This window comes from Anopheles maculipalpis, chromosome 2RL (genome assembly GCF_943734695.1).
Source record: "Anopheles maculipalpis chromosome 2RL, idAnoMacuDA_375_x, whole genome shotgun sequence".
Taxonomy (NCBI): Eukaryota; Metazoa; Arthropoda; class Insecta; order Diptera; family Culicidae; genus Anopheles; species Anopheles maculipalpis.
In genome coordinates, this window is record NC_064871.1 from 91,754,372 (window position 1) to 91,766,614 (window position 12,243).

Below are 12,243 nucleotides of genomic sequence, written 5' to 3' on the forward strand. Positions count from 1 at the left end.
TCTGTTAAAGGCGACTCAATTTTAATGATCATCAAAAACAAATTCTTCGAGATTTTTTATGTTTGTTTATTTTTCCTGCTACATCTTCCTTGGCTTCTTTGGCTTCTTTGACTTCCTTGATTAGATTTTACTAAACGCTAGACAAGGTTCGATATTCGGTCCATACGTTCGAATGATTCGGACTCCGTTGCCACAGAACAACAGGATTTACTTATTTACGTGTTTGACCCGCTACAGTCCTTGGTGAACAATTTTAGGGCTTGTAAAAGGATTTTACGCGCTGGGTCGTTCGGTATCATTCTCTTCACATGGCATCATCCTAGTGCAAGATGATAAGATCATTGTGCAATTGGTAGAGTCCGTCTTTTTAGTGACACCTCCGTTATCCTTATGGGTTCATATGGGACCGAAAATCTCTTAGACACTCTCAAACGGTGCTAAGAGGGTTTCATCAGGTTTGGACAAATGTTTATGTCTCAGAGGTTTTTGTAATTCTTCTTCTTTTTGGCTTTAACGACCTCTAAGGTTATGCCGGCCATCGAAATGGCTTATTAGACTGCCGATACCACGTAGTTGGTTAGTCAGTCCTCACTACGGGGGGACGGGTCCGGATGGGATTTGAACCCCGTGAAGGTTTTTGTAATTACTGGAACTAAAAAGGTTTTATTCAATCTCAGCTCCATTGATTTTCCATATTTTCATAAAATATTTCTTTATTCTAAAGGACATGAAAAAGAGTTCCGATTCGTCTGTTGATGTGCGAAATACTAGAATTTGTCCCCATACCGCTTTTGCTAAATTCGCTCCTAGAACGAACGAATCCAAGTGCATTGCATTGAACAACTGTCCATTTAAAGCTCACGACTCTTTCCCGGGATGCATTTACCGCTGATAATCATCATCGATTAATATTAATGAATTATAGCGCATATGCCACCGATGGTAATGGTGGGTATTATGGTATGAAATAAACGGTGAAGTTCACCTTCACGGATTTTTTAAAATCATTCTTCCTTATTACCCCGCTCCATCCGGGTTTGATGGACGAACGAATCGGAAGTGAAAGTTGCCAATGGTTTTTACCGATCGCCCAACGGTCCCTTAGATGCTACTACCATTGCGCTGTTACGTACCGCCGAGGCTTAGTCTTTGACTGTGTAAAGGAGTTTAGCCCGTAGTCTAAGGGCAGGGCGCGAGGGCGTGCTTACTTAAGCATGGCAACAATTCACTTTCATTTAGGGTAGGTAGTTTAATAGCTTCGGTGGGTTCCAAAATGATAATGCTGGGATTACTTTGCATCGTGTGCTGCCTTAAAACAATCCCGAACAAACCCTGTTGCGCATAGTGGCGGTCCGTAGAGGCGCATTAAATCAAGGTGAGCATAATGAGTGAATAATGCTTACTGTTGTGAGCCATGCGGTCGGGACGAAATAGTAAAAGATCGTAAGTGGCAGTTTACCGGGTGCTGGGTAAACATATCGTTCGTTTCTTTCCCTTCTTTCTTTATGGGTCATGAAATCCGTGACCCGTCGGTGTGGTTTCGGGATCACCATGGACATTTGCTGCCAGCACGAAACAATCCATCCGCGCGCATTCACTGCATTCGACGGGGTGCGCGCGAGCCGGCTCATAAACATATTTGCTTGTCGCCGTTGCAAAACTTTCCCTTCGTGCTGTTCCGAGGAAGGTGGATTCCGTGCACTTTCTAGGTCCGTCATATTAGTAGGCTACCATCCTCGCCACCGAGCGCTGGTGTGAGGTAATTTGGAGGAGTGTGTGCTCCAAACCATCCTACCGGAACGGCCAAAAACTATCAAAGTTGTGCTAAAAACTCGTCCTCCCTTTTGCAATATCGCGAGTGCTGGCACCGTGCTGCTGTGTGTGCGCGCTATCTGTGTCCGGTTGCGCGGGTCACCACCAATCTATTGTTTTGCGACTGCGCATGGGTACACGTTGGGTGGTGTATGCGCACGCGCACACAATCCTCCACAATGGCTTTCAGTTTTAACCTCGCGCGCTGGGGCGCTACTACTATGCAATTTCATGTGAGAAGTAGGTTAGATGGGAAAGGCAAGAACTGCACTGCCACGGTTCGTTGAATGTGAGTTAGGCCCGGGGCAGGGGCCGGACGTTTTCGTGCCACATTCTTCCCGTTCCAAAATCCAGCAATATACCTTCGATATGCAAGTGCCTCCAACGTGCGGTACGGAAACGAGCGGAATGAGCATAAAAAGTTTCATTTTCGTTTGATCGATTCGTGGTGGTGAGCAGGCGCTGTATAAACAATCGGTGGCCGAACGACGAGCTAATGGACATAATTGTTTAAAAGCTGTAATGTAATGTTTTGCTGTGTTGTGGGCTTCGGTGCACTATGCATTCGTCGTCTTCTTGATGGATGTATTTATTTATTAGTTGCATAGTTTTGAGTGTTTGTATGTGTTTTATGATTGTTCTTCGTTTTTTTTTGGTTGCAAATTCCATACTGCTGCTCCTCTGCTGGTCACTGGTACGAGCATAACAACTCACGAAAGTGTGGTGCAAGAATTTGTTGCAGTTTATTTTTCGTGTTTACGCTTTATGCTGTACCGTGCCGCTTGTGTTGTATGATGGCATCTCGTCATGGAAGATTAAATTTGGGTTACGTAGCTGCGAAAGTGAATATCAGAGGAAACAGTTGTTGCAACATTTTTACGAACCTTTTTACGTTGTGAACCAGTGATGGGTAGAGACTCCCGGTGGTACAGGCGACATCGTCGCCGGTCTTCATATGGCAGGACCGGGGTTCAAATCCCATTCGGACCGTTCCCCTGTAGTGAGGACTGACTATCCAATTACGTGGTATCTAGTATCAAGTCTAGTAAGCCATTCGATGGCCGGCTGCTGTGACCTAGAATAGAAGGTCGTTAAGCCAAAGAAGACTTGGCTTTGATGCGACTCTTTTTACGGATCAATCCGGAGCTAGGTTCGTACCTGTAAGAATCGAGATCGATCCGTGATTGCATCGAGTTCGGATCTACAGCTGTAGGTGTAGCAAAGCAGTACTTAAAAGTCGTCCCGAACCCAAGGGGTGACTAGAATTCGCCTATGCTTTGCTGCAACTACTGGGTCGCTTATGGAAGGCTTCGATCCGGTAGGTGCGGATTGATCCGCCGATCACTACTGTGTGCATATAATAGTGTGATGTGAACAGTTTTATTTTAGATTTTTGCATATGATTCTATAAAACTATTATGAACGAAGTTTTTCTACCAATTTAGCATTATTTTTTGAAAGTTTTTCTTTGATTTTTCATAATAAGAAATCTTCCTTCATTGCATTTTTTTCTTTGTGTGTTCGTGTGTGATAATGGCACCCTTTCTCTAAAGCAAATACTATTTGTTCTCTTGTTTCCTTCTCTTCTCTCGCATAAACATAACTGCAATCTACTCACGATGCAACTTCCCCAAAATAATCTAACTACTCGTGTGGCAACTCTATCAACCCGTGTGTGCCAACGCTATCTCACAATTTGCTACGATTCGTGTGTGCATGCAATGCGTCCTATAAACAAATGATTCACCCTGCAAACCGCGTCAAAAACTTTCTTGTAACTACGACAAAAAATGGAATGAAAAACAAAACCGTTTTCTACACGCAATCGGGGTGTACAACCGGGAACCGTTGGCGCTGTGTTGACGTGTGGAATAAATATGCTATAAAATTGTAAACCTCACAATTGCTACAAATATTGGGCTACAAACATGACACACGGAACAATCATTCAAAAACTGTAAAACAATCAATGCGAACTACTCGACAAACCACACCTCACAACATCTACATCACATTTAACCAGGCGGAAGTTCACGTAAGTTGTGGAAGATTAAGATAGAAAATTTCAATCAATTTTTTCCCGCTCTGGTACCGAACATGTTATAGACTGTTTTTGTTTCTGTATGGTTCATGAAATCGCTAGTGAATTTTCGGTTTTGTATTGGCAAGTTTTGTGATTGGAATGGAATTATCAAACATGTTTCGTTTTTTTTTTTAGTTTTTGCTATATTTTTCCACCACAATGTAGACATTGTTTCGAGCGAAATTGATTCATCTGCCTCCTGTTGCACCTTCCCATTACACACGGTACATACCTTTATAATCTAAGTGATGATAGATTATGCAGCAAAACACCGATATCTGTGTACTGATCATTTCTCGTTCCGAAAAGCTTCAAACGAAAAATATATTGCGAAAACAGTGTGTTATAGCAAGTTATAAAAGGAACACAAAAAAAAAATGTTTTACTTATTCGTGTGAAAAGTGTTGGCACGGTCAAGTGCTTCTGCATGCCGCTTTTCCACTGTCGGAATTTATTTTTATTGTTGTGGCGTTGATATGTATTTTTGACAGCTAAAGTCAAAAACGGGAATCTTTAGATATCGATTGTCTGTTGTTACATTTATTATCTTCTTTATACGTTACATGTCTGCAGTGAAAAGCAACTACTCTCATGCTGTATGTTATTCCATTTCTAGTAGATATTGTCCGTTCGTCTAATACTTCTTTATGTCTTTCGTAATGTTATCCCTCTATCTGTTGTTCCTTGTCAACAGCCGGTGTTCGTATGTTTCGTATGACATTCCAGGCTTGGTGAAGCTCCATTAAACCGTCATAAACTGTTTCGATACCGAGCTCTTTCACCAATGGTTTTATTGCATTGTCTTTGATGCTCATAATTCTCGCCACACTGTCGGGAACTCTTTCATACATCCAATGTGTAGCATTTCTTCACTACCACTATGTGTTAACCTACATGTCCTTTGTTTTTAGTGATTTGTCTCAGCGCGTTCTCTTTTTAGCTCTCTATAGCTTTAACACCACAAGTGTCCTTCTACCTTTGTAGCATTGTTTCTCGGTAGTATCTATCTGCTTTTCCTGTATGTTGAAGTCTTTAATTGATGGGATCCTCTTTTCTCACTATGATATCATCTCTGTCCATTAGATTGCTTTATCCTTCTGCCTTTCCTGATACTATTGATTCACACCGTTTCTATCACACTTTCCAAGCGAATTTCTTTAATCTTTAATTAAGTGATGTCTATATTAATTCTAACTAAACACGTTACGTTTGTTGGCAGTTACGCTACCGAGCCTCACAGTCGTGTTATGTTTAGGTTTCGTTCGTAATAGTAGTGTTCTCGGACATTTGTTACACGGTTCCTGTTTTCCGCGTTCCGTTTCTATTCCCCTGCATTCGCCCACTCATCCAACCTTCTGTTTGTGTACATCCGTTTACAGGTGGCGACCAGAATAATGAAACAGATGATAGAACAATTCACTGCCTGTGATCTGTTCGGACGCGTCAACTATGAGTATTATGCGCGTGTAACCGGGCGTGTCCTGCGAGTACAAGACGAATGGATATGCTCGTTCCGTTATCCACCACCGCCACGAGGCAAAACGGCACAGCAGCATTATGCACGTAAGTACCTTGCCGCGGGATAAGACCGTTTTGAGTTGAAACTGATGAAAAATACAACTCAATGAAAGAAGCGAAATCAACGGAATGTGTGCGAGTGTTTTGCATGTGAACAATGTAGCAATAAGGCAATGGTTTTGTTTGTTTTTTTTTTTAGTTTCACATTTGATTTATTGTCTTATGCTGTTTTATTTGCAACTAGAATTATTTTGTTAGTCCTTCCTTTAAATCCTTTTTTGTTTATTTAATTTTTATTTCACCTTTTTTCAAACGATTGAAAAAAAAAAAAAACACTCGCTACACATTTTGCAGTATTTAGTATTTCGTTTTGTCTAATTTACTAATTGTTTGTTCTTTTTACAACACTCTCTTTCTTCTTGTTATTTCGTTTCATTGTTTTTCTTTTTTTATGTTGTTTTTCTGTTGTTGATTTTTCACTTATACATCAAAATTGCGATCTTGCGTAATTAAAAAAAAACGTTCTTACGAATTCGAACTTTTTTCCGTGCAACAATTTTTCTTTCTCCATGATGAATTATGTGTGTGTGTTTGTATGTACTGTGTGTGTGTGCGTATGCGTGCATATTCACTCGTGCTGACTTTCAACGCTGGATTTACAATCAAATGGATGGATTGCGGATACGGGAATCTTTGTACTGGACACGGATGTGACAACCCTCTCTGCGACTGTCTGTGTATATTGCTCCACATTGCTGGGACTACTGCTAATGACACAGTAAAACTAGCTTTAGAGACCGAAAAAACCTGGCTGCAGTGCGAATGTGAACGATGGGGTCTAAGTATGTTTCTTGATTTTTCTTTTTCTAAAATACTATATCTACAAGAAGAAAAAAAAATTGTATGAATATTGTGAACATTGTGTGTTACTTGTACGTATGTCACAAAACGTAGTGTAAAAGTAGTTTTTGTTTTTGTAGTAGGGCTTTTTATGTTTCAAAAAATCATATCTGTGCTACCATTTATATGTCTACAAATTTGTTAACGTCTGTTTTTATCTATTCTTTTTACCAAATTCTCGTTGCGCTCTGGTGTGAAACATCTGTCCGTATCCTGGACAACTTGCTGCACAATTGGGACACAAACAACAGTTGCCCAGGAAGAATCGCACTCAACACCGGCCCTATTGACGACGGGCGGTCCGAACGTAGGTAACTCGGCTGTATCTCTCGGCATCATTCCAGAGCACTCATTGCTTGAATCATGCGCTCGGCTTTCTGTGTCGCTTGAAGGCCCAGGGATATTCAATGTGCAAAAGTCCAGCTGCTCCTCGTCGTCCCATTCGTCATCGTCCAATACACGCTCCGGCTCGCAACATCACATGACCATGGACGAGCTGCGGGCCGTTAATCGGTACGCGGAAAGTACGAAGAGCCTTTCCTACCTGCCGCAGGTGAGGGACAATGTTTTTGTTCTGTAGTGTGTGCGTGCTTGCTTGGAGTGCGTCCTGAACGCGATTTGAAACACTGGAAAAAAAAGGATGCGTGTTGTGTGTGTGTGTGGCCTGCGCGCATAGTTCTTTTTGTTTGATTGATAGTTTTGTTTGTATCACACTGCCAAAGGAGGCGAAATAGCGGCTCGGATTACACACTTACACACGCGGTAGAGAAATAGACACATTTACAACTGCTTACTATTGAAATAATATAATATTTTTCACATATACCACACACTCACTTTAATTTCGTTTGCTTCACACTAAACTGCTTTTGTTTGATATATTATAAATTGCGTCAAAAAATGAGGAAGATATGGCGTACATACACAACATTTTCACATTTAAATTTTCTCAAAACCTAATAATAGCCTATGATCTATCTTATTGCTTTACATTTTTTGTTTGTCTTTGTTGGTCGTTGAAATCAACATTTCATTTCCAAAGGATCATACGCTTGGTTTTTGTATTAACAATAATCTCATGTAAATAGAAACATCCTAATACAATAGCGGTAAAATTTGAATTAATGATAGGTGCAAGAAGATTACGGCTAAAAGGAAAAAAACAAACAAAAAAGCATTCATGGAAAGGGTTTATTCGTGTGTGAGTAACAAAATTGAATACGCACAACCTATGAACAACGCTTTATTTAAAAGGTGTTGTCAGCGATCATCTCATGGAAGCGGTAGAACTTGTAAAACACGAAAAATTTGCGTATAATTTATTTTGAATGGTTGACAGGGTACTAGGGGAAAAAGTAGTATACATCGGTAAAGTTTCGAACATAATATTTACGAACGTGTGCTGCGAGCGATACGGTATCAGTAAGCTGTAGCTGGTAGCGAAAAATGAAAAGCGTACGGTAGTTGGCGATTCGATGAAATATTTTTTCAAATATCTTCTTGACTTGATATGTGCGGCAGGCAAAATAAATCGAATATTTCTCATAACTTAGGTTCGGAAGTTGATAAAATCGTAGACATCGAATAATACGAATGAATTAAAATAGTTTAGCGAGTAGTGTGTTTATGGTTGATGGCGAGGTTGACGGTAATTAAACCCATATAAATATATGTAACGTAATATTGTACCATTATTCAGGAAAATACTAACACACAGAACGCCAACAAAAGAAAATGATGCTGCACCTGCGATGTTTTTTTTTTTTGTAGTAATGGTTTGGATGTAAAACAGTTAATGATTCAAATAATTGTGCAAAACGCGTACATGACAAAGTTCACGTTTCTTTTCCAGATAAAATATTACTCACGACCATGACTATGATGATGATCAAATAATAAACGTAGCGTACTTAAAATATCGAAAGGCTTTGCTACTATCAGTATATACACGTATTGTTGATTTATATGCTGACTAAATTTAAACGATAGCTTCTGAGAATGTTGTAACTGTTTTTTTTGTTGGAATTCCTTTAGGAACTTCTTAATTACTTCTATTTACTTGATGATTTTTTTTTTCTAGCTATCCTATCCTCAAAAAGGATTCTTGTTTTTCTTTTCCAAAACATTCTACTATTTACTCTTAATTCGGTCCATTATTTTTTTCCTTCAAAATGTAGATATGTATATGATTTTATTCGAAACGATCATCAATCATTTGTTCCGTCGATCCTTTTTATTTTCGTTGAGCTTTCGTTGCCGAGTCAGCAACACGATACACGTTCTATGTTCATCTATGTATGGCTATGTAAATCCATCTGTATCTGTGATAACAATGATAACACATTTGCTCTTGTCGCTGATTTGTTTCTGTTTCTGGTTTTTGTTTTTACTTTTTCCTCCTGTATAGTTTCACTAATCCTCCCAAACAAAAAAACACCATCATACTGACAGACACAGACACTGTTAGCAAACTAAAAAACGAAAAAAAGAAGCAATTAAAACACCTAAGCGCGCTCCGCAGAGTAGAAATAGAGCTCGGCATGTGGCTGGTTATTCGTTTAGTACTACCAACCTTCACTCTACTGATGCACACGTAAGCGTATTGTTTGTTGAGTTTTAATATAAATGTAACGTACTCTGTCGGTTATCGTTGTTTGCTATACGGAAGGTGTAAGAATTAATATTAAACTTTGTTCCCCATTCTTTTTTTTTCTTTCTCTCTCTTTCTTCCCCTTTGTCGTCTCCGTCTCTTGATATCCGTTCGCGTATCGTTTCAAATCCACGATCTCTGTATGTTTTTCGATACGCTCTCGTGCATATATTTCTCTTTACAATTGCAACGCTGCCGTACGGAAATGGGTCTACCGTGTGAATCAGGTGCACGAACGGCAAGCGGCAAGGATGCGCACCCGATCCGAATGGTTCCTCGGTGCACGGGGCAGCTCGCTCGAGCTGTGCCACGACGGTACCGGCTCGTTAATACATCCACAGATTGTGACGTCGACGCCGATCCCGGGAGCGATCGGTCATGGGCACCATCATCCGCACGGAATAATCGGTACCTATGATAGTATAGATCATTTGAACGATGTTGATGTTAACCAAGACCAAGAGAACCACAACCACAACCACCATCATCATCATCCGCACTGTCACTATAAACAATATCATTACAATCATAACACTCATGCGCAACACACTCCTCCGGAAGAAGTGCAAATGTCTAGTGATTCTTATTCGCCTTGCTGCACCACCGCTATTAATATTGTACACCCTTCATCACGTAACGCTAGTAACAGCAGTCGTGTCGTGTGCTTATCAAACGAAGATCATCTTATCCTTCCATCCTGTGGTAGCTCTCCGTGTTCCTCCCCTGTGAAGGAGCAGCAACAGTCCAACGAAGGATCCGCGTATAAGCAACAGTACGGCCATTTTTCCGACGAGGATAATAATATGGCTCCCAGCAGCGAGGACGACGATGAAGATGGTGACGATGTGATGATGCTTGACGAGCTCGATGGTGATGAGAGTGATTTTGCAATCACCCAAAGCCATCATTTCGATATGCGCGCGGAAAATCAACGTCGTCGGAGGCGTCGTGCCTTACTGCGGCGTAACTCTTACGATCGGTTAGTAGCGTCGGGATCTTTCCTGCCAAGGGAAGAATCCTTTCCTAAACCCGCTGTCGCTAGTGGTGAAATAGCTAGTGGATCAGGCTTGTCCAGACGACCAGTTTCTGCTCCGTCCACAGGGGAGAACGGGAGTAAACCAACCGGACGCTCCCGAAAAGCATCCGGAGAGCATAGCATCACTAATCCTAACACTACTGTTGCAGCTGCTTCTACTTCAAGCAACAAAAATACCACCGTACCTAACCCATCCTCTTCCATTTCCTCGCGACGAACTCCTTTGATAGCTTCAAACAATGACAGTAAGCTCGTTAGCCGTAAAGTGCATAAACGGCGCAGCAGCAGTGTTAGTCAATCGATCTCGGTCGGAAATGGAAATTCTACCACGCTTTCGCGCCAAAGCAATCTTTCGATGATTGTGTTTTCGGTTTTAGATTTCCTATTCTAATGGGAATGTTGCGTTAAAAACTGAACGTTTTTCCTGATTTTTTCTTTATGTGTGTGTGTGTCTCTCTCTCACTCTCGTTGTATGTTTATTAATCGCACGTTACAGAAAATGGATTGTATTTGTAGTTGATGTGCGCTTGGATTGATTTTGCGTTTTATTCTATAAATGTACTTTTAATTCAATTTTTTGTTAAGGATTGAAGCAGGGTTAGAACCATTTTTTTCGAATAGATAGATGTTTGCAACATTACACAGGATTTCAGATTAGATATGCGATGTGATTTAAGGAAATGTATTTATTGAGTTTTTCACGTACAGTCTTATTTCCATTTTCATCTATTAAATGGAAAACAAACAATAATAACGAGCACAACATGACAGAGAGGAAGGAAAGAGGGAGAGAGTATAGAGAAGATAGATTTTTATTGTTTGATTTGTGTTTTATGAAACAACTTTTCCTATAGCTACATAACCATAATTGTAAAAGTTTTTCTAGGGAGTTACCACTGTCTATCAGAAGACCGATTCTGGAAAACACCCTTTTAAGCTTTATCTGCTCTGATTATTTTCGCACATTCCAAACACACATGGTAGCTCATGCAGGAGCTAACTGCGTTTCTTTGCTAATTTTCGTCCATTATTACGCTTCATGCTATGTGCATCGCTCTCTAAATCTCTCCACGTAAATTTGGTATAAGAAAAGAAAAGTTTTTAGATAAAATTTTAAATAAGTATTTAATTATAGCTATTTTTTGACAATCAATATTGTGTACTTCTTTTAGTACGAAGAAAAACTGCGTTGTATTGCAAAGGGCCGTTAATCCACAAACAAAATAGATAATTTGTGTTGTTTTCACTCAAAGAAACATAGGACAACAGACAACCAGCAGCAGGAGAAAAATTATATCCAACGACAATAAACGAAAGGAAGTTCCTATTTTTATTCAATGTAATTGTTCACTCTTGTGTTTATTATTTCACACGTTACGTGCGTTACGTTACGGCTTCGTCTATTCTTTACGCTTTACAAACACACGTCCTCCATCGAATTACATAGCATAAGTTCCCATATCTACATAAAAACGAAAAAAAAAAAACACAGCTTCTCTCCAATTAATCCGCCCATTTGTGTTTCATGCGCGCTAAAACCTATGAAAGAAGGATAACATTTGATAATCACTTGCGTCAGTGGATTACACTAATATACGCCTGGACAAAGTTGGAACAATAAAAAATGCAACACTGAAACACACACTATAATTAATACACCTGTAAATACCTAACATGTGATTGAAATGTGTTTACCTCCTTGTGGAGAAGAATAATTTTAGGCTGTAATGGCTATTAACGGGCGTGTGTTTTTCTTTTTTCTCTTTTTTTCTTTTCTTCTTTCTTGCTCTTTCTCTTCATATAATTGTCTATTTTTTCTTCGTATGATGTTTTACATACTTCTTCTTCTACTACTACTGCTGTTATATCGATTTTTATCATGTAAAGTTTTACTACTGTTACTGATCATTGTTGTGCTGCACATCGTGGCACCGTACTGTCTTGTGCGAATAATAATACAAGTACTGAGTTAATTTCGAATGACACTACTACTCTGTGATTGTTTTGTGTGTTGAGTGTGTTCGGGGGCGTGTGTGTTTTTGTTAGGGCTTGGTTTTGCGAGGTTGAATGATTCCTTCTATCGGATGCAGTTTTTGATATTTGTGTTGCACAAATGGTTTCTGTTTGTTTTTCTTTGGGTTTGATATATGTTGTCTGTTTTATTTTCTTCTTTTCTATTGGAAACGGCGCTGTTTGTTGTGTTGTGTGTGTTTTTTTAAAACTTTTTCGAGAAGTTATATTTTC

At 39.8% G+C, this 12,243-nt stretch overlaps 1 protein-coding gene across 3 annotated transcripts in view; it reads left to right on the top strand.

Moving 5' to 3' along the window:
• Nucleotides 1-11,978, top strand: part of LOC126567911 (uncharacterized) — a 28,175-nt gene extending 16,197 nt beyond the window's left edge. Inside the window, exons 3-7 of one of the 3 annotated variants that reach the window (XM_050224273.1) lie at nt 5,275-5,458; nt 6,193-6,255; nt 6,565-6,866; nt 9,191-9,371; nt 11,887-11,978. In XM_050224273.1, the coding sequence (XP_050080230.1) occupies nt 5,275-5,458; nt 6,193-6,255; nt 6,565-6,866; nt 9,191-9,371; nt 11,887-11,972 (816 nt within the window). In that variant the 3' untranslated portion in view covers nt 11,973-11,978. Of the gene's footprint in view, nt 1-5,274; nt 5,459-6,192; nt 6,256-6,564; nt 6,867-9,190; nt 10,391-11,886 lie in introns of those variants that run through there. The other 2 variants (XM_050224271.1, XM_050224272.1) reach the window with 2 other exon arrangements.
• The last annotated feature ends 265 nt before the right edge of the window (nt 11,979-12,243 follow it).